This window comes from Saccoglossus kowalevskii, chromosome 17 (genome assembly GCF_978046115.1).
Source record: "Saccoglossus kowalevskii chromosome 17, keSacKowa6.1, whole genome shotgun sequence".
Taxonomy (NCBI): domain Eukaryota; kingdom Metazoa; phylum Hemichordata; class Enteropneusta; family Harrimaniidae; genus Saccoglossus; species Saccoglossus kowalevskii.
The window spans coordinates 16,886,964-16,907,375 of NC_140657.1; the positions used below are offsets into that span (position 1 = coordinate 16,886,964).

Here is a 20,412-nt window from a genome sequence, read left to right on the forward strand (position 1 = left end):
CAGGATTAGGAGCCACTCTAATGTAAAATGGGCAGCCAGTTGCATTTGCCTCCAAAGCATTGAACGAAACAAATTGTTGTTTGGTAATGACCATCTACCTTTGTTAATGATGATGTTAATGATGGGCTCTTCTTAAATTCTTCCTGGAGTGCTAGTTCTGGTGTTTACAATCACAAACTGATTGACTGACTTTTGAGACTCGGTTAAATTTGTAGCAATTTCACGTTTTGCAGTGCGTTTTCTCTTTTCAAAAGTTTGGGACGTCATCGTTTCTTTACTGTACGATATTCAAGACACTGGCAACACTAACTGCTTTTGAATTTTTCTCTATAGTGTGCTTTCCGATAGCTTTTCCAATAGTTGTTTGTAAAATCTTCACATGTATCCAAATGATAGAATGTGATGTGATATAAGCTGGTTAATGACTAGTTGAGTTAGTGCACGTGTAGCGCCCTCATCTACTTGTAGCCAGACAACACACATAGACCAGAACCAGTATTCCGCATTTGAAGTGGACAAGGGGGGAGCATAACAAAATAAACCACAGATCCAAAATGTACTGTTTGAACTCAAGATCCGACATGGACAATATTTCAGTACAGCAACTTTAAAACACTAATTAACCCAGGAAAAACGAAACAGGAGCGGCGGGGAACTAAGCCAAGGAGAAAGTGATTTTTAATTCGCTAATAAATGATCTGTCTTGGTTACTTGTCAATGTTTACCACACAACTGAAGGCAATCGATCAGGGTTTCAACGCCACCCTCGTGGTTTGTAAGTGCGTGACGCTTTCCAATAATGGAAATAAGTTGGTATCATAAGATTCAGGACTCGCTCAGACTCACAGCGGTGACGCAGATGATTAATTACCCCTTTCTGCCACAAGTGTTCAGTAAAAATCAATATAGTAACTCGCCTGAGTTAAGTTTCTTTCGGCTCACTGTAACCAAGTTCAGTTTTTCCAGCCATCTTTTTCTATTTTTAGTGCGTTCTTTCCACCACTTCGAAAACTCGCCGCTCCAGCTCAATTAGCATAAAAATCTATAAGTCTAGGCAGACATCCCACTTAATATGTAAAGGAAATAGCAAGCCTATGTCCCAAAACATAGGCATCCAGGACTGAACACCCGTAAGTAATTATCGAACAGTCAATAATTTGCAAATGAACTCTAATAGTATGATGCCATGACTTAACTGGATGAACAACACAAACAGACACTTCTGGGAGCAGATAATACGACTGGTTAGGCTGCGCTGTAGAAAACAGAAATCAGGGATCCTGAAAATTTGAATACGAATTAATGAAATCCAAATTCGACAAACCAAAGTTCCTTATCAGACCCGTAGTTTGGTGGTGGTTCAGTCAAACGTGGATTAGTACATACTAAAACTAACAGTAATAATAAAATCAATTACCGTAGTTTAAATTGATTGGCTGGCACTGAGCTGAAAGGCTAAGCAACAGCCAATCAAAAAAGTTGATATAAAAGGTCAAGCTTTTATTCGGCGATAAAAGCTTGACCATTTATATCAACTTTTTTGATTCCACTCTTCACAAACAAATAGACATAAAAAACACTGCCACCAACGTCAAATTAAACAATAATTAGACTTTTCACCACAACATTCTACTGCTATTTAATTACAGTAAGCATTAATCCTTCATGGAATTTACTATCCTCCTACCATTCATTAAGTTATAAAATCTACATATCTTGCACGTTTTCCTAAATAAAACAATACAATTAAGTTTAAACCACATTCAATAGAGGATATTCCGCGAGATCTCGCGTAATACCTGAAAGGCGCTAATCAAACGTCTATTGCAAAAATGTTGGCTGCCCTGTGTGATATCGGCATGCATCAAGTGCTACAATGAAATCAATCGACAAATTATGACTAACTTGTCTATTTTGGGGCATGTGACCTAATAATATGCATAACTATAACTATAATTGTGATGTTGAAATAAACTGTCGACACTCTCGATATGGTTTTCGATAAATGTATTAACAATTTACTAACAATTCCGGAAAAAAAAGATTACAATTATGCATTGGCACATCAAATAAATAGCCGATATCAAGTAAAGTATTGGATTCGGTATACATGTTAATTTGACTTGCTGTAGAGTTTTTACATATGTGTAATATAATCCACATATATGACTGTTGCAATGTGAACATTCAAAATTAATACTGAGCAATGTGGACTATAAATGTAATGTCATTGAATTGTGTTTTACGATTATATACAAAATAGACAATTTAATTACATGGATGTTTATTGTATTCATTATTTCACAATGCCAATAAACTTGTGATTTTGTATAAAACTATTCTATCACAGTCACTATAGAAACTACTTGCTATAGTAGTAATGCTGTATTTTGTTCATAGTTTAGAAACTTGAGCATCGTGCATAGTACTGTAACATGTTTTGATGGACTCGGAGTGGAAATCAAACAATACGTTTTCACAAACATCGCCACCTAGAGGCGAATCTGAAACCATGTGGCGCTTTCTCGAAAATAACTAACTCAGTAACTAATGCTGTATGTGACACGTGACCCAAATATTGAATTCTTTGACGATAACTAGGTAGATTGATGTCTAACGGGGAGAACTACAGAATATTCATTCAGCGCGACATGTAAATTGGCCTCATATTTGATAATATGATAATAGTAAAAAAATGCCGAATAGTTGCCAGTAACTGACATAAAAAACATATCTTTTATAAGTAATCGTCAAAACGCACTGTTTTGCGAACTCAATATGATCATATTTTCCAATGAACCCCATCTTCGCCAGCCAAGATTCATTTATTTGTCTATCGCCACACTAGTATATCTTGACGGAATTCCCACAGACAATAAACCTGTATTTTCTTTCAAACATAACGGCGTGTGCTCTGATGCGTTTCCATGGTGAATGGATCGCGATGAGAAGTGTTGTGAGGCGTTTCCATGGGAATCGAACGCGAAGTCGCGCGTTTTCGTCAGTTAAGCTAACACGTTATATAAGACGACTAAATCTATTGGTTCAAATCTGAAATTGTTGCGGGATGTTGTTACAAGAACGTTGATTGATGGATCTAGTTTTTATGGTGCGCCAAATCAAATCATTCAATTTATAATTAAAGGGCGGTGGTAGTCGTGCCTCGCGTGTGAGAGATATTGATCTCATATAAACAAGGATGTTGACTTTGACTATTGCGCAGTACAAACTGAGAAACTACCAATCATTAATTCGGTAATTTCTTTGGTAATTGGAAGGTATCGAAGAAGTCACCGGATATAATTTGTGCAGGTCACGCCCAGTTCAAAACTTTTACTTGTGATTTCCATTAGTAGAGCAGATTGAATTCGGAAAATCAGTGTTTATCAACACAAATATCGCACATGCGCGGCGAGACGACCATTGCCCTTTAACTGAAGTGAATTACATCTTTTTCCAACACGACCACACACGGGTTCGTAGGAACGACCATGAATTGTTGGCTTCAGCGAAACCGTGCGTATCGGACGATGGATGAACTCGTACATGATTCTACTGAGTATTGAGCGTCAAATAAAAATATAATATGCGCCCATTCAGAGATACCTCATCATATGTCAAATAATATATTGAAATGACGGGATCTCGAAGAGAATGCACTTAACTACGTACTCGCTGAAAACAATCTGCAAGGGCATAGTAATAAAACTATGGCTGTATAAATGATCATTTTGTAGAGGAAATCGTATAATCATGATATTGTAATATACATTTACAGAATACCAGCTAGATCAGTTCAGAAAAAAACACTGTAGAAGCCTTTTTGAGCACACCTGAAAATTATCGTTCTAAAATTTCATACAACGATTTTTAAAATTTACGTGGAATTATGCTTTCTCGCAGAGACAGTTCAAACATGGAACTACTATATTTTTTTCTCTAGGATCTATGAGTCAATGAACGGAGAGTCTGCTTCCAAAAATATAATTCCCATGAGGCGAAGCGTGATTGAAACAGCGGGGAATTGATTACACACCTGGCTGAAAACGTATATTTTTGTTGTATACAGGGAATACAGGATGTAACTTGGTATGCGTGTTTCGTGCGAGGAGGGTGTAATCTCTGGGGCGCTGCGGTATGGCGCGACTGTTAAACAACAGACAATAAAACTAATCTGCTGGATTACAACATACAAAGATAAAACCGGAAATTAGATTGACTACATTTTGCGGACCATAACGTAATGCTATTGGGAACGTTACTTACCTGGAGGTCGTGGTTTTACTTACCTGGAGGTCGTGGTCGTGAGCCCAAATTGCCGCCATCTTTTCCATTAGTACAATTTGTAAAAGAAAACATGACATCGTTACAATTTGAGATTAAGCAAATATATACAGGTTATTTAAATTAATTTAAAACAATTTGAATTAACTTAAACTAAAGGTGTTTGCTGTAAAAGAGTGGTTTATTTGAAAAAAAAGTCTACAGAAGGTTGGTTACATTTAGGTTCAGGTTAGTCAGGGAATCACATCTGATTAACTAATTTACACTCAAGTACATGAACTTAACTTCATGTATATAATTATGCATACGCCAACATGTGAGTAAATTTAGCTGCTATGTCTTTATTTCTGTCGTTCATTTCATATTACATGTAACTGTGGCTGTAACATTTATTTCTGAATACTACATATTAGTGATGTCCATTCCATAATACACTAAATTACTTCCGGAAATATAACTGCTCGTGCAAATCTGCGCTATCCCTGTAGACCCCTCTCCCCTGACAATGAAGCACGTTTTCTTGAATCACGTTTTCTTGTAATCTGATTATATTGCCCATCCTGACGGCAGCATATATGATTATAAAATCACTGCGACATATGAAAATAATCAAAAGATTTAATTAGGTAAGAAATTGACTACAATATTTATTATTGGAACTCCAAAAAGAAGCTGCATTTTTCGAGTTGTGTAGTTACTACACTGGATCTCGGTGCAGATCGAAACATCTAGATAAACGGCAGGTGGCGTGAATGTAATATATTCTTGAGCATTTATATGTCACTCATCTGCACTCAAATCCGACGAAAATGAAAACTGCGTTTAATTTCTGGAAAATAAATATATTTCGGCAATGTGCCCGACCCTATAAAGCTTTTAATAAATTCCATTATAACCAAAACACGTGCAGAGGATGCAATTCATATAATAAGTACGTATACTCTTTCCCTTTATATTCAACGGTGTAACGTAAATATTACTCGAAGTAAATACTATATATTTATTGGATACTATCTACAATTATAAAAAAATATCATAATTAATGATATTAACACTTCGATAAACATTTTACCATTTCCGATAATCATAGTTATTAAGTTTATTTTCAAAACAAAATCATGTTTATAAAACCTTATCTCAACAAGTGAATTTTTTATATAAAAAAATTGCCCTTGGTTGTACACATTGGTATCACCTTAATTTTTTCAAAATATTATTCCATATTTAGAAAGTGCATACTTTTTAATTGAGAAATATTAAGTTGAAAGCTATGTACTCCAGTCTTTGACAATTGTCGAGAAAAGCAAAGCATACCAGTATTCGACAATTGTCGAGTAAAGCACATCAGTCTTCAAAAATTGTCAAGAAAAGCAAAGTACACCAGTCTTCGACAATTGTCGAGAAAAGCACACCAGTATTCGACAATTGTCGAGAAAACCAAGCACACTAGTCTTCGACAATTGTCGAGAAAAGCAAAGCACACCAGTCTTTGACAATTGTCGAGAAAAGCAAAGCACAGCAGTATTCGACAATTGTCGAGTAAAGCACATCAGTCTTCAAAAATTGTCAAGAAAAGCAAAGTACACCAGTCTTCGACAATTGTCGAGAAAAGCACACCAGTATTCGACAATTGTCGAGAAAACCAAGCACACTAGTCTTCGACAATTGTCGAGAAAAGCAAAGCACACCAGTCTTTGACAATTGTCGAGAAAAGCAAAGCACAGCAGTATTCGACAATTGTCGAGAAAAGCACACCAGTCTTCGACAATTGTTGAGAAAAGCAAAGCACACCAGTCTGACAATTGTCGAGAAAAGCACACCAGCCATCAACAATTGCCAATCAAAGCACACCGGTCTTCAACAATTGCCAAGCAAAGCTGACCAGTTTTTTAGAAAAAGATGCTAATATTCACCATTTTTTTAAGTACTGAAGAAAACTTATTTTTATTTTTTTAAACATTAGAATCAGGGTAATTGTAATGAAAGAAATGCAACTGATATGAAAAAATTTAACATTTAACAAGCAGCCAGTCGGATAGCTCTGCTGTTAGCAATGCACATTTCAATTAAAGAACAAAAGATATCATTAGAAAATGAACAATACAGTAGACTTGCTGTTTTTAAAAAGAATTCAAAAATATCACTTTTCACTAAAAATGACAAAAATTATCATTAAAATTAGATATTTGAAGATATCACCACGAAATTAAAAATCTAAAGGAGGTCCACATGTAGTATCTATATATGTAATATAAAAGCAACTCCACTTGTGGTTTTCAACAAGAAGTCGAAAAAATCAGTTTTTACCAAAAATGAAAAAAATATTCACCAAAATTAGAGAATTCAAGATATCATCATGAAATGAACAAATCTAAAAGAGGTCTACCCAAGGTACATATACACCAAGTTTCAAAGCATTTAGGCTTGTAGTTTTCAAGAAGAAGTCGAAAAAGTAAAACATTGACATGGACGACAACTGACAATCACTCATATGATAAGCTCCGCTCGACAAAGTCGACAGCGGAGCTAAAAATTAGTTTCTTCACTGTAGCAATGAACAAATTGTTCACTTTTTGTTGTCAATGCGTCAGTTTCAAGGAGATAAGAACCAGTTCAAATATACTACATGATAATAATTAGCAACAAACTTTGAGAAAAAGCACATCTCAAAAGTACATTTCATATAATGGAAACATATCACAGCTGGAGTTCTCTACCACGCCAAACAAAACACCACCAGGACATCTTCTTCCCAATGCACAATAACTGTGGTTATTTGGGTACAGGCCATGTTGGGGTAAACGCCCACCCCCAAATTCGATACAATAAAGATGTTGAGGTGATATCCTTGCAAACGCTGGCATAACAGATGATATTTTGGAATAAATAATATCAGTGATTTTAAAACAGTGTGCAAGATCTAGGGGGGGGGGTAACCTTATTAAAAAAGATAACATCAAGATGTTGCAATAATTCCTCATTAAAATCGCTGGTTTTGAAATTTTTTAGCGGCAACACCGAAACAGTTTAGCAGGCATAAGTCATCCCTATTTTTTTGTAATTTTCATGTTCAGACCCTTGGGCTGTTATTCGGATAACTACGATAGGTAATAACAGTGTTTATTTTTGATAATCTCTTGATCTTGCAATGTCGTTATTGGAATTTCTTACAAGTAAATATTTGTATTTGCCAAGTTAAGGTGTAAATTTGCATTTCTTTCACAAGATGATCGAGAGTACTAAAAGTAATGTAATTGTGCATAGGGAAAAAGTGTTCTAGGAGTGTCTTTGTTTAACTCTGTGAAGAACTTAAGCTGTGACAAGTTGGTTTATGTTTAAGGATGTTTTGCAGAGACAATGTTTTATATCAATCTGTCAGTGCAGCAATGACAGCCATGTATTTGTCTTGTAAAATACTTTGGGTTTCTCTGCTCAGCATACTTCTTCCATTGAGGGAAAACCCCCAGTAAATCGCTGCTTCAATAGGTTCCTCATCGACATAAGGAACCTTCTGCCTGCCCTTGAATAGGAAAAATGGCTTCCAGGCTGTTCTCCAGGAACCTTTATACCAGTGAATGGTGAACTTATCATCATCTCTGCTGTTCACTTTGCCAATTTGAGGTATTTCCTCATACTCTGGACAATAAACAGCAACCATGTCACCAACTGCAATTGAATCAAAATTCTCGACATGATCTGGCATCACTGGCATACCTCCAGTAACAGTGACCTTCAAAATAAACAGAGAAAAAGAAATGAATATTAAAGCTTTCCATAATATCAAAAGCGCCATGAGCAAAGCATGGCTGATTTCATTTTGTTTTGATTCCTTGTGTTTTTTTAATGAAAATAAGATGGCTCTCCATGATTGATTTGTATCACCAGCTTTTAGAAATACTTTGCTTTGACCTATGTTTTCAACAAACATTTCAAATATGTCATAATGCTCTCTCTACTTAAATCTGTATGTTTAAAATAAAATAATATTTTACTCACCCTAGGACAAGGATTTGTTATTCTTGCTTCAATGTCCATGACATTCTGTGCAACATCAGGGTCCTCCTGAGCTTGACTTCTCATTTCTCTTTTTTCTTGTGCAGAGTCTTTGAGTTCATATAAGATCCATGATTCTGGGATTTCACTGGGAACCTAAAAGCATGAAACAAAAATAATAATTACATCATTTTCAATCATGTAATTTTTAATAAAATTACAAGAATACGAATTTCTGTATTGTTCTGAAACTTGTAATTTCAAACAAATATTAGTCTTGGTGATAAACAAGTGAACTGACAGTCAAAATAGCCCTGCTGTCTTACCAGTGAACAAGAATGGGAAAGATGTAATTGTTGGTCAAGAGTTCAAATAGCAGTTTGCAATCAAGTTCTGTTCACAAGCATCAAACCGAAACTGCCCATTCATGGAATGTCAAAATTAAAGTTTTTACAGAAAATATTTACTAAAAATACTAAAAAAAATACTAATTTATTTCCTACATTTTGGGACAGATTCAAATGAAATTTGGTGCGAGGTTAGCAGAATGTGTCATGCTTTTCTGATTTCGGTGAGAATTCGTTAAGGTTAAAGTGCCTGTGCAATGCCCATCTCCACGTTTCCCATTTTAGATCTGTGTCCCACTGAAATGGGCTGTTATTGATTTTTTTGCCGAAAATGATTACTTGTATCCAAGTAAATTTGGGATATTTCTCGTGTTGTAGCCACGCCCACCTATTCTGCAACGGTCGACTGTTTCCGGATTTCCGGCTCTCGTCGAAAGCGCGCCACCAAATGCCAAAATGTGAGAGGAAGTCATACCCCTGAGCCGTAATAACACTGGTCATTCAGTATACTTTTAAACGATATACATTTTTCGGTTGGCGTTTTTTTTTTGTCTATTTTATTTTGTTGAGAGAGAGTTTTTAGATGTTGTGTTGTGGGCAGTTGCAGCGAAACGTATAGTCATAGTGTAAGTATTCACACGTTTCTAATCGATCCGAAGGTGCGACATCAATGGACGAAAGCCATTTAACCTCAGATTCTTTTTTTGGGGGAGTGTCGCACACGACTTGTTTACCACTTCCGTGTGACTGAGAATGTTCTAGAACCGTACTGTGTCTGGGTGGAATTTTTAGAATTTGGTTGAATAGGTAATAGGACACAGTAGAAGGCAATAGAAGGTAATGGAACATTCTAGAAATTTGTAGTAAGTTCCAGACTCATTATGTATGCTGATGTAATGGTCTATTTATAGACAGTGTGGGTATATATAGGGAAGTTGTTCAGCACTGAGATCAGATCGGAGATCTCGTTGAATTGTATTGGAGTTTAAGTATCTAGTTATTGGAGTAGTGGAGTTTTATCGCGTTATTGTACTTGATGTTTGCAGAGTATAATAATACCAGTACCAGTTGAAACCTCATCTGTTGGCTCCGTGTTCGTGTTTTATCATCGCCGCCAGGGAAGTCTTTCTGTTACTGTTGCCATTTTGGTATTTGAACCATCACACCTGTACTATACCAATTACGGTAATATTATGTTGCGTGTGACAGGGAGAAACTGTCCTCGTACATGAAAAAACAACTAGGTTTAAAGAGAAACGACGACAACATAAACCTAGCGCAACAGTTTTGAAAGTAATAGATTCCGGACCATGATCACTGAGGCAGATTTCAGAAGAGAGAGAGACGTCCGACAATCCTCATTAACGTTTTATAGAGACCATTTAGTTCCTGTTAAGTAAAAGGTAGCAATAATTTTGACAGTGACACGAAAACGAAGCGTCGGACAAACAGAAATTACACAGCCCTTACACACTGATAATTGTTTTCATTTTCAAAGACTAAAAGTTTCTGAATTGTTTGGTGATTGGTGTTGAATGTCGAATTCACACCTCTGTTTTTTTTTACCTCCATGCTTGCAGCTTGATCTGCGTAATAATTTATGAAATAAGAATCCGGGCTTGGTCAATGTGTTTCCACCAAATAAAGTTTTAATATGATATAATTATGACAATCACGCCATGGATCACACTAACTCGAATCCACTCTGAATTTATCTGTACGTGTGTCGATCTCGATTATTTTTGTTATCCAATTAAACGCCACTTTTAACGGACTTGCCGTTGTCGTGACCCGACGCGTTCACCTATTTCAACAAAATTTCAATTTATTTCCACGCGGCTGTCATTTATTTAGTAACTGTGATTTGTCGTTTTTTTAATTATTTTATAGTGATCACTATAGTCTAATGTTTAGAATGTCAAAATATGTTCTTTTTTATTTTAATTTTGAAAGTTTTACTACGATCGATGAAATACAACAGTGTAGTGACGTACTTAGTAACCTGCTAAATAATGAGATAATTCCGACGTCAAATTCTATTTTGTCCAGCGACAGTGTACAAACGTGCGCCGATGACGATCACGGTGACCAGCTACACCAGAACGGACATATTTCGCATCTAACTTACCACCGTGCAACAAAAGATGATACTATGTGTTCATTATGGTTCATTCCTCCTCGACGAACAAGTACATAAGTGAAAATTTAGTCAAAGACAAGAAAACTGCACAAGAAATTTGCCTTATTTACACGTATCGGCAATGCAAGCTGCCATGCGACTTCCCCTTCTGAGGTCACAAGGGGAATTTCTGTATGCAAATACGAAGCTAATGAGGAGCCTCGTTTTAAAATACACAAAAATAAAGTTGCCGTAGATTGAGTTCACACATTTTTTCACTTAAAAAAATAATTCATGCTTAGAAACATAAAAATTAATAATATTTATGTATCAATGGATATTTTTAGGCGTGAAAATAGCAGCCATTTCACAGGCACTTTAAGTGGTTCAATTTAATGAATTTCTAAATTTTCCACAATTCTATATCTTATTCAACGACTGCCTTTATACTGTCGTTCTCACTCTGTTCCATGAGTTCTCACCCTGTTCCATGGTGGCTCCCACTACTCAGCGAAGTTCTTGCTATGGTGAGTGAACAACTTAGTTGTTTTTTAGAACTAATAGTCCAAATGTGACCAAATTTGTTAGTAACATAATTCTCAGGTATGGACATTATATTTTTGCAATATGATGTAATTTCAAAGTTTATTTGCTTATTTAATTGGTCTGCAGTTGCATGATAGTAGTTAACTCATTTGCATATTTTTTTTAAATTTCTTCAGACTAAATAGTTCAAATGTGACTAGACTTTGTGGTAATATACTTGATATGTACTTCTGAGAGACGGACAATTAAATGTTGCATTTCAATGTAAATAACAAACTAATTTGCATATTTAATTGATTTTTAATTCTTCGATAATATTTTTTGAAATATTAGTCTGAATGTGACCAAACTTGGTAAAAATATTTCTGATGTTTACTTATCTGTGATACACTGCAATTGTAGGTTTCACCCTAATTAATGAGCTCATTTTCACACTTCTAGCTTTCTTTAAATATCTTGAAAACTATTAGCCTGAATGTGAGCAAACTTTGTAGATATATTCTTCACGCTTACTTCTCCGGGATGCAATGTGCAATTTTAATTTAATACATCACCGACTATTATAAGTTGTAAATGCTTAGTTATTTATCCATGATAGACTTGAAATCAATAACAAGATCTTAACAATTCATGGCTACCTAAAAATATAACATTACCATTTCAAGATCTTTGACATTTCCAAAGAAATTATTCCACCACTGGACAGCAGCTGGTGGCAAGCGCATTCCATATCGTCTTGGGATATCCAAGCTCAACATATTAGCATCCATCTTTTCTAGACTTGGTATTACAAATGATGGGATATCATCCCTTGCTGGAATACTCTTTAAAAAATAACATTAAAGAAAAATGACAATAAACATTTATGATAAATCAACAGCTAGGGTGGTTATTGTAATTAAAAAACCATAGACATGATATACGTTTAAAAAAAATAAAAACATGTTTCTCAACAGAATATTAATAAATTATTACAAATCCCTAAGGGTTATGTAGCATAAATGTGCTAATAACATACATGGGAAAACTAGCAGTACCTACTATGAATATACCAGTTACCGTATTTATCAGACTAAGAGCCCATGATCGGACAAACGCCCACCTCCCACTTTTGATAAAATAAAGGAGTTGAGGTCATATCCTAGCAAATGCTCAGGGGTGTTTTTTCTACACTTGTAGTAAAATACAAAAACCTATTTTTGTTCGTTGTATTAACAGTTTACTTCTTTGCAGTCTGTTGTGATTCTGATATTAACGAAATTTGAAAAATAAATGTCAATTGAGTAAAACGAGGAAACAGCCAGCAAGTCAGGTTTGTGTTTCCTTATAGAAACGACTCAAGCAAATCTTACAGTATATAGAGCCGCGAAGCAAGTGTCGCACTTGTTCGGCTTTAGCGTCGCCGACAATGAAACCAATGTTGCAATATTGTAGCAACCCATACCTGGGAGAGTGGTTTAAAGCACGTTGTTTTGGCTTAAAAATATATTCGCGAATCTATAACTGGGGCCAGCAATTTTGCAATGTCATGCCGAAGACTGCCAACTGTTTTACCATCTTTCACCACAGCTATTGCATTTCATGGAAATTATACTTCTGTCGTTGGAAAGCCCACCGCGATATCCATATAACTTGCTGAATGGTAACTTTCACCATGATTGATGAACGAACGCCAAGTCTGATAAAAAAGCGATGTTAAATTTACCTCTATGATGAAACACTAGTAGTGATGCCGGTAAAGCGAATGCTTAAAAGTCAAAGATGATTGCCAGAAGGTAAACAAAAGCATCGTGCGAGTTGTTTGCCACGACCCCATTTTCTTGTCTCTTTATTCTGATTAGACGTGAATTAAAAGTGCCAAGCTACCAGACAGCGTAATCAGTGGTTTAAATGTGCTAAGTCCAAATTGTGTGGGACGACATCGACATACTTCAAGACGAAGCTATAGGGATTTTGTTCGATCGCGACAGTGGTGCCGAGTTGGAATTTCAGGGTTTTGACTTTTACAAAGATAGCAATGAACGTACAAACAGAGATCTTAGATTTTTTTTTTCTAACAACTATGAACTTTCGTAATTTTACTGCGTAAATTATTATTGATCTTGTATGGCTGTTGATCCGGTGTTTGTCAAAACCGGAAATAATTCACACGTATGGGGCAGCGTGTTTGTCAGCGGGGATAATCTAATTCAAATGAATCTTCACTGTTCATTTTTATTATTTCTGGTTTTAATATTCACATTCTAAGCAATAAATTATTTCTTCTTACACTTCTAATGCTTCATATTGTTTTTTTGCTGAGGATATCTGGAAAAACGTCCACCCTTTCTTTTTGGCGATTTTCCATGTTCAGGACCCTGGGCTTATACCCGAATAAATACGGTAGGAATGTAATTAGTGGTGATGTGTAAACATACCTTCAGACATTTCAGCCCTGGCACTTGTTCACCATTAACATCTATTGTAGTTGGTTCCCATGGGTCAGTGCACCATAATCTATACTGCATGTATGCTTTTCCCTGCACTTTATGGAAACGGAAGTTGTGTGGCTTGGAATGCCCTTGCATTCGTCCTGACATGTGGGGCAACAACCACTCCTTTATGTTAAATAAAGGTTGCTTTGATAAACTGCGCGGCTTGATTGGTGGTGTGTACGATGCAGTCACAATGTCCTCAAGATCTATAATTATTAATAAAACAAGTCACTTTTCATGTTCTCAAACTTGAAAAAAAAAAATACCAATACTGTAATAGAGAAAATTCCCTTATGCCACAATGTCAAGACTGAAAAACAAGCCACACAATTTTAACAAATCATTATACAGTGTTTGTGTAGAGGAGCTGCAATTAATCACTATTGATAAATGTTCACTTACATGTAGCTTAATCCAAGGAGATGCAGTGGCTATTTGTGTATAAAATTACATTTACCCCCGCCCCCCCAAAAAAAAACACATACCATTCAGTGTATAAGTGTTGTTGTGTTGTAGTCTCGCTGAAATCTTCGAAAACATTTGGTCTACATTCTCGTGGGTGTGGCCAACTGGCAGGAAACTTACATATATCTAAATAAAGAAAATGAAAAAAAAAAACATGCTTATATGCTAAATGGGTACCACTCATAAATCTAATTTAGCTATATACAAATTTTAGTACACGCGCACAAATTTACACACGACATACCACCACATACGGTAATACAAGTTTTCAGACAATAAAGACTTGAGCTCCGCACTGCTGAGCTGTTGGAATACTTTTCGTTAAATCTTGTTCACATTTTACTTCAGGTTGCATTATTCTGTTTTTTTTCGAACAATATGATTTTGATGAGTCACTGAGCAACAAACTGAAAAGTGATGCCATAGCATAACCTTACCTCTTCAAAGATATCAATTTCCACCATTAACTCCATTAAAGATAATAAAAAACGATTTTTATTCTCTCTAAAACAGTTGTCTAGTTGAAGGTACAAAACCTTGGCCAAATGATTTTTTACTTCTTTCAGTACTTCAAGCAAAATGTTCATGGTTAAATTGCTGTCGTGAGGAATTTGATTTAAATCAATATGTGCAAATGGTATTCTACCACTCGCGACACCAGTGTGGACAATGGAACCTAAAATGTGAAAAAAATAATAATTTGTAACTGTTGATGCACAGCTTTTAGTCATTGTTATGCAAATTAACTAATGTCCAAGAAATTGTATAGCAATGCATGTAGAAGAACTAAAATAAGAGGCGGCACCACCAATATACCAGGACGTGTAACCTTGATAAAACCCCTCTTTGAGAACACTGTCAAGATCATACAACTGTAAGATGATCGTACTAAATTCATTTGAAGCAATAAATGTTCATTTTGCTGGTGTAGCTGGGTCAAACATGAATGCATGGTAAGATCAGGACAAGAGACATAAAGTATCTGATAGCAAGAAGTACAATATATCTGATGTCATGGACAATCATTCACTATGCAAGTAGGCTCTTACTTAAAAAAATCACATATGTATTTTAATAAAACAATCTCACCAGTAATGTGTGTTTGTAGCTTCAACAGATTTGAGCTGCTTTTGTCTTCTGTCATAAAATTGGGCAAGTTGGTTTTATTTTGATCCATGCCGTCAATGATAATTGTTAACAATTCTTCAGGTTCCTTTTCAGCTTTTTCTCTGTGATAATGGTATCTCTTTCGTTCTCTCCTTTAAAAAAAAAAGGAGTGTATAAAATCTTGATGAAATATCTGCTCATAAGGTGCAATGTGTGTTATGATACTGGTAGCGGTAGCAGCAATTAGTGAAAAACAGGAAATGACCTACACACCATGCAATAATACTTGTTAGGATTTATTTGTTGATATAATAACCTACAACAGAGTACAGCTAACTAATGAATAAAGTATATCGGTAATGTATGTGCTTTTCATGCAACAAGATATTTCACAAATCTCCACACTATCTCATCCTTGTAGCGATATTCTGACAGCATGTGCCTGCCACGTAAAATTGTCTGACACACTTTTAATATGTAGTTTCATATAGTGGGGCTTCTGCAAAGGAGATATTTATCAAAAGCCTACAAGACATAGTACCAAAAATCAAAGTATGTGTTTTAGAGTAGTGTATCACAGCTTGCCCAACATGATCTCTATACCAGATCCTTGTGAGCAATATATGAAAGTCAACTAAATGGCAATCAGTCAACTATTTTGGAATACCTTTAATTATCTGGGGGAACCTGCAGTATTGAACAGAACTCTGGGAAACAAGAAAACTTACTCTACTTGCTCCATGTGTAGTTTAAGAAGATGATTAATCCTTTCTCTTTCATGGTTAGTGGTAGCCTTTTCATACAGTTCTTTCAGCTGTGTACATGTAGCACATTTTGCAAATCCACTTTTCTGAAAGAAATAATCACAAATTATGAACAAGTAAGCCAATGGCCAAAACAGCTTTGCTGTCTTACTACTGAGCAAGAATCAGTAAAATTAGCTAAAACATATATTTTGCACTGCGACCGAACTCATTAATATTCATGGTTAATTAATATTCATATAGCTCATTAATATTCATGACCGACCAGCACTCGCGTTGGGCTGGCGAGATCCCTGCAATGGCAACTATACATCTTTCTCCATTTGCATTACTGATAATTTCACTGAAATTATGTTAAGGCAAATCAGCTGATTTGCTATTTTTTTCATTCCGAAAAGACTTACTACCAGATGCTTGAAAGGCCTTGCTAAGACAGCAACAGGTGGAATCTCTGTTAACATTAGTTGTGCATTGTGTCATTTAGATCGATAAACAACTTAGTGAGATGCTGGTAATACAGTGTCTGGGAAAGATGCATGAATCAGGGATAAACTCCCATGAGCCAAATCAGAATAAAATCAGGATTTATAGGTAATATTTTTAATAGTATTAGCTAAAATGCTAACTAAGACGGTCAAGAAATCTACGTTTCAGAAAGAATGTTTTGGATCAGATTTGTCAAATTACTAACAAATATTCCAATCAAGCTTAAACCCTTATGTAATGAAAATATAAAATAAAAAGTAAAATATATACATGTATGTCAACAGACATTAGTAAACCATAAGCAGGAACATACCTTACAAATCTTAAACTCTGACAAGTGCATTTTCCATACTCTTGAAAAATGATCATAACATATAATACCATTGTCTGAAATGCCTCTATCAAGAAATTCACTTCTCATTCTTGCATGCAAAGAAGTCTTTGAATAGCAGCAGGGTAAATGAATTTCAGAACTGTGTGGCATATAGTCCCCAATACGCTCAAATAAAAACTGCATCCAGCCAATTGCTGCAGTTGTTTTGTCCCTGAATCCAGTTCTCCCACGATTTTTGTGAGTTACTGTTATAACACCTACAATGAAAGAATGAGCAATGATCAAAGTCAATTATTAGTGGATAACTTTTTTTTAAGCAATATGTTTATCGATATGTTATTATAGAACATTTTCTGAAAAATTAATAAATCTGTTAAAATACTCAGCCGGATCCCATCTTAGAACAAACTTCATGTATCTTAAAGGGTATTAGTTGAAGATAAAGGAGTAGAAACTGTAGAAAAGAAGACCGTTTACAGTATTTCTAGATATTGCACTTGGCATATTGGAGGCAGTCATTTTAAGTACAACTATTAGGGCCAAAACACTAAAGGCAGCCATATTACGAAAATTAATAAAAAAAGTTTCTAGTCTGAAGTCAAGATATACATTTTTGTACTACTTATTTGGGTTTTGAATTTAAGTTAGTGGATTCTGATCAGAAGTATAAATTTATTTTTCACAAACTTGTTACCCTGGCAACAGAGATGGAAATAAAGGAGAATGAATAAAATACATGTATATAATATGTAAAAAAAATAGGCCAATGGCCCGTCACTCAGCGGCCCCATAATAATCCCATAATGCATTTTTTTTAAACATATAAACTGAATATTGAAAAGGGCAACTCCATGAGGCAACATACATGTACATGTATATCACCAATAACAAATTAAGACTGGTTTATGCCTTTCAGTCAAAAGAACAAGCAGCTTTTATTTAAACCAGAAGGTTTTCATTGTTTGAGGGGAATGTCGTGGGTTTGGAAGGGAGCTCAATCTCGGAACATTTTTGAGGTGAATTTTTTTGTGGGGGGAGCCAATTGCTAACAATGGTCTCACATACTGTCCCACAGATTCCATGCATTAGGCATCCTATGTATAATGTATGGAAGATTTAAAAATAATAATGAAAAAATTCATTAAAAGATAAAAAAATTGAAGATAACACTAAACAAACTAAATGAACAAACTTGAGAGATAATCACCCAGGTACCTATGTAGCAAATATGAAAGAAATCCAGCTAACAGTTTTGTGTATTTATATAATAACAAATGCTTGAATAATGTTTTCCACAAACATATTTCACTTGCATTAGAAGTTACATACCTTCAATAAACTTTTGTTTACAGCTTTTCCAGCGATCTTCAGAGACGTTATGAACTACCTGCCATGCTTTCGGACAAACGCGTTTACCTTTTAGAACAAGATTAGTTTCAACCACAACCTTTCCTTTCACTGTCCTAATATATGAATGCTCACGGATAGTGTTCAGAATAAACTGCAACTGTTTGGGTTCTGATGATAACATTTTGAAGTTGCGTTCAGATTCAACGACATCATTTTTAGAAAGACTATCTAGGCATCGGTCTTCGCAGCAATCTTGACTTAGAACTTTGAGTGGATTTTGTATAGGCTGACTTATACGTCGTCTTTTGGATTGCCTCACTGGGGTCGATGTTTTTTTTGGAATCAAATCGACATCGTCACCACTATCGAACTGTACACCGTGAATGCTCGTATCCTCTTCCTCGACTACAAAACTATCACTACTTACGGCATAAACAGAAGACGCCTTGTTATCGCCAATGAGGTTTAATGACAAATCGTCAGAACTGAAACTGTAGTCGCTATCGAACTGTGTGCTCGCATGAGATCTAGACAGCCATAGTCCGTCCGATTCGGACGTTGAATCTGCTTGAGTCGTGTTGTGGGAGTCATCTTTACAGCCCATACTGAAATATGAGGCACACATACTTTTGAATGTCCGCGAACGCAGAAGTAAAAGTACTTAGAACCTCAGGATATTTGGTATACGAGTATTTTATCTCATCAGACAAGTTTATAAAATGGCGCTCCCCGCCGACAACCAATGAGCAAACGAGATCAAACGATGTGCACAACAGGGCCATGTTCCAAGTCAGATTGGGGTGCACTGTGATATATCGACTGACTGGTCGATCATGTAAATGAAATATTACACTGCCATTACTGTTTATTAATTCAAGATATAGGTAAATCATAGAAAGTAACAATAACATATAAATTTAAAATTATCCTTCTTGTGCATCCCCGTATTTGAAATAGTTTGTTCCATATACGCGTGGTTGATGGCAGCAAATAATTTGCATTTTAAAGGTCAGACGATGTTTGCGAGTTTTTCTCCCGGATATTCTCACCATGTTAGTGTCAGAAAACAATGTAGCAAAGGTGATAAGTTGGTAGCATCATGATTAAGATTACTCTTAGCGTCAGGATTAAGATGTTTATTGGTAGCATCAGGATTAAGATTACTCGTAGCGTCAGGATTAAGATGTTGGACTCAATTCGACATATAAACGCTGCAGTTTTAGAACAGCACATATATTTCCAGCTCGGCCTCGCTACGGTAAAGTCCAATCGTCGTTTAATTCAACGAGTACTATCGTTTACATATCCAATTTACCGGGATGTCACAACAAGCTACCAGTATGGCCAAGAAGCGTGTTTGGTGGTTGACTGAGGAAGACGGGCGCATTCACGTTTATGTTGCCGAAGGGCAGGGAACTTCCAAAAAAGTTTCAAAACTTCTGAACAAGAAGACAGAAGAAGCATTCGGACACGTGAAAGAATGCAGGGCCGTTGGAGACAAATTTATAAAGGTAAATGCATATAGGTTATTACGTAATTCTAACCACATAGAGCTGTGTAGTGTATTTATTTTTAGATTTTATCGATAGAGCGAATTTTTGTCCTCATAATGAAAAATAGGCCCATTGACCAGACGCTCATCGCTTGATCGGGGAAGACTGGGGAGTGGAGCAAAGCAATAGTATTATAATACACATACCGGTCCGGTGACCATGTTGTTATTTTGTAACATGTCGTGCTAATTTTTACCAAAATTCCCGTTGAAAATACCTGACCAAAGTTTGGAGTTAAATAAAGATAACTGCCCGGGATAACTGCTGGTACCACAATCCTCCTCGAGCTCAGTAATTTGGCGTTTACAAGATCTTTTCTAGATAATACTGGGGGATTTGATGATCATGGAGCTAGAAAGAATATGATTGACTATACCGTTTTGAGTATGTAAATTAGGACCAAGATACCAAAGGCAGCCATATTTCAACAAATAGTGAAACATTTCCCAGTCATTAAACTCAAGATGTTAGTACATTGTATATTGTTTCTTTTGGCTCTAAACTGTGGATAAAGTCAGAAGTATACAGTGGCTTGTTAGGGCCATTCATTGTTTTTCGAATTTCTCACATTTTCACTTGTATTTTCCTGC

The 20,412-nt window shown here is 35.8% G+C and overlaps 1 protein-coding gene across 1 annotated transcript; it reads right to left on the reverse strand.

Annotated features, from left to right (window-relative positions):
- Positions 1-7,651: 7,651 nt before the first annotated feature.
- On the reverse strand, positions 7,652-20,412 carry LOC146732692 (uncharacterized). Its single transcript, XM_085491906.1, has 10 exons — positions 18,249-20,412; positions 16,899-17,176; positions 16,064-16,185; positions 15,318-15,487; positions 14,666-14,904; positions 14,249-14,354; positions 13,707-13,969; positions 11,946-12,113; positions 8,281-8,433; positions 7,652-8,014 (listed from the first exon to the last, which is right to left on the reverse strand). The coding sequence occupies exons 1-10, from the start codon at positions 18,892-18,894 to the stop codon at positions 7,652-7,654; spliced, it is 2,508 nt and encodes an 835-aa protein (XP_085348032.1). The 5' UTR covers positions 18,895-20,412.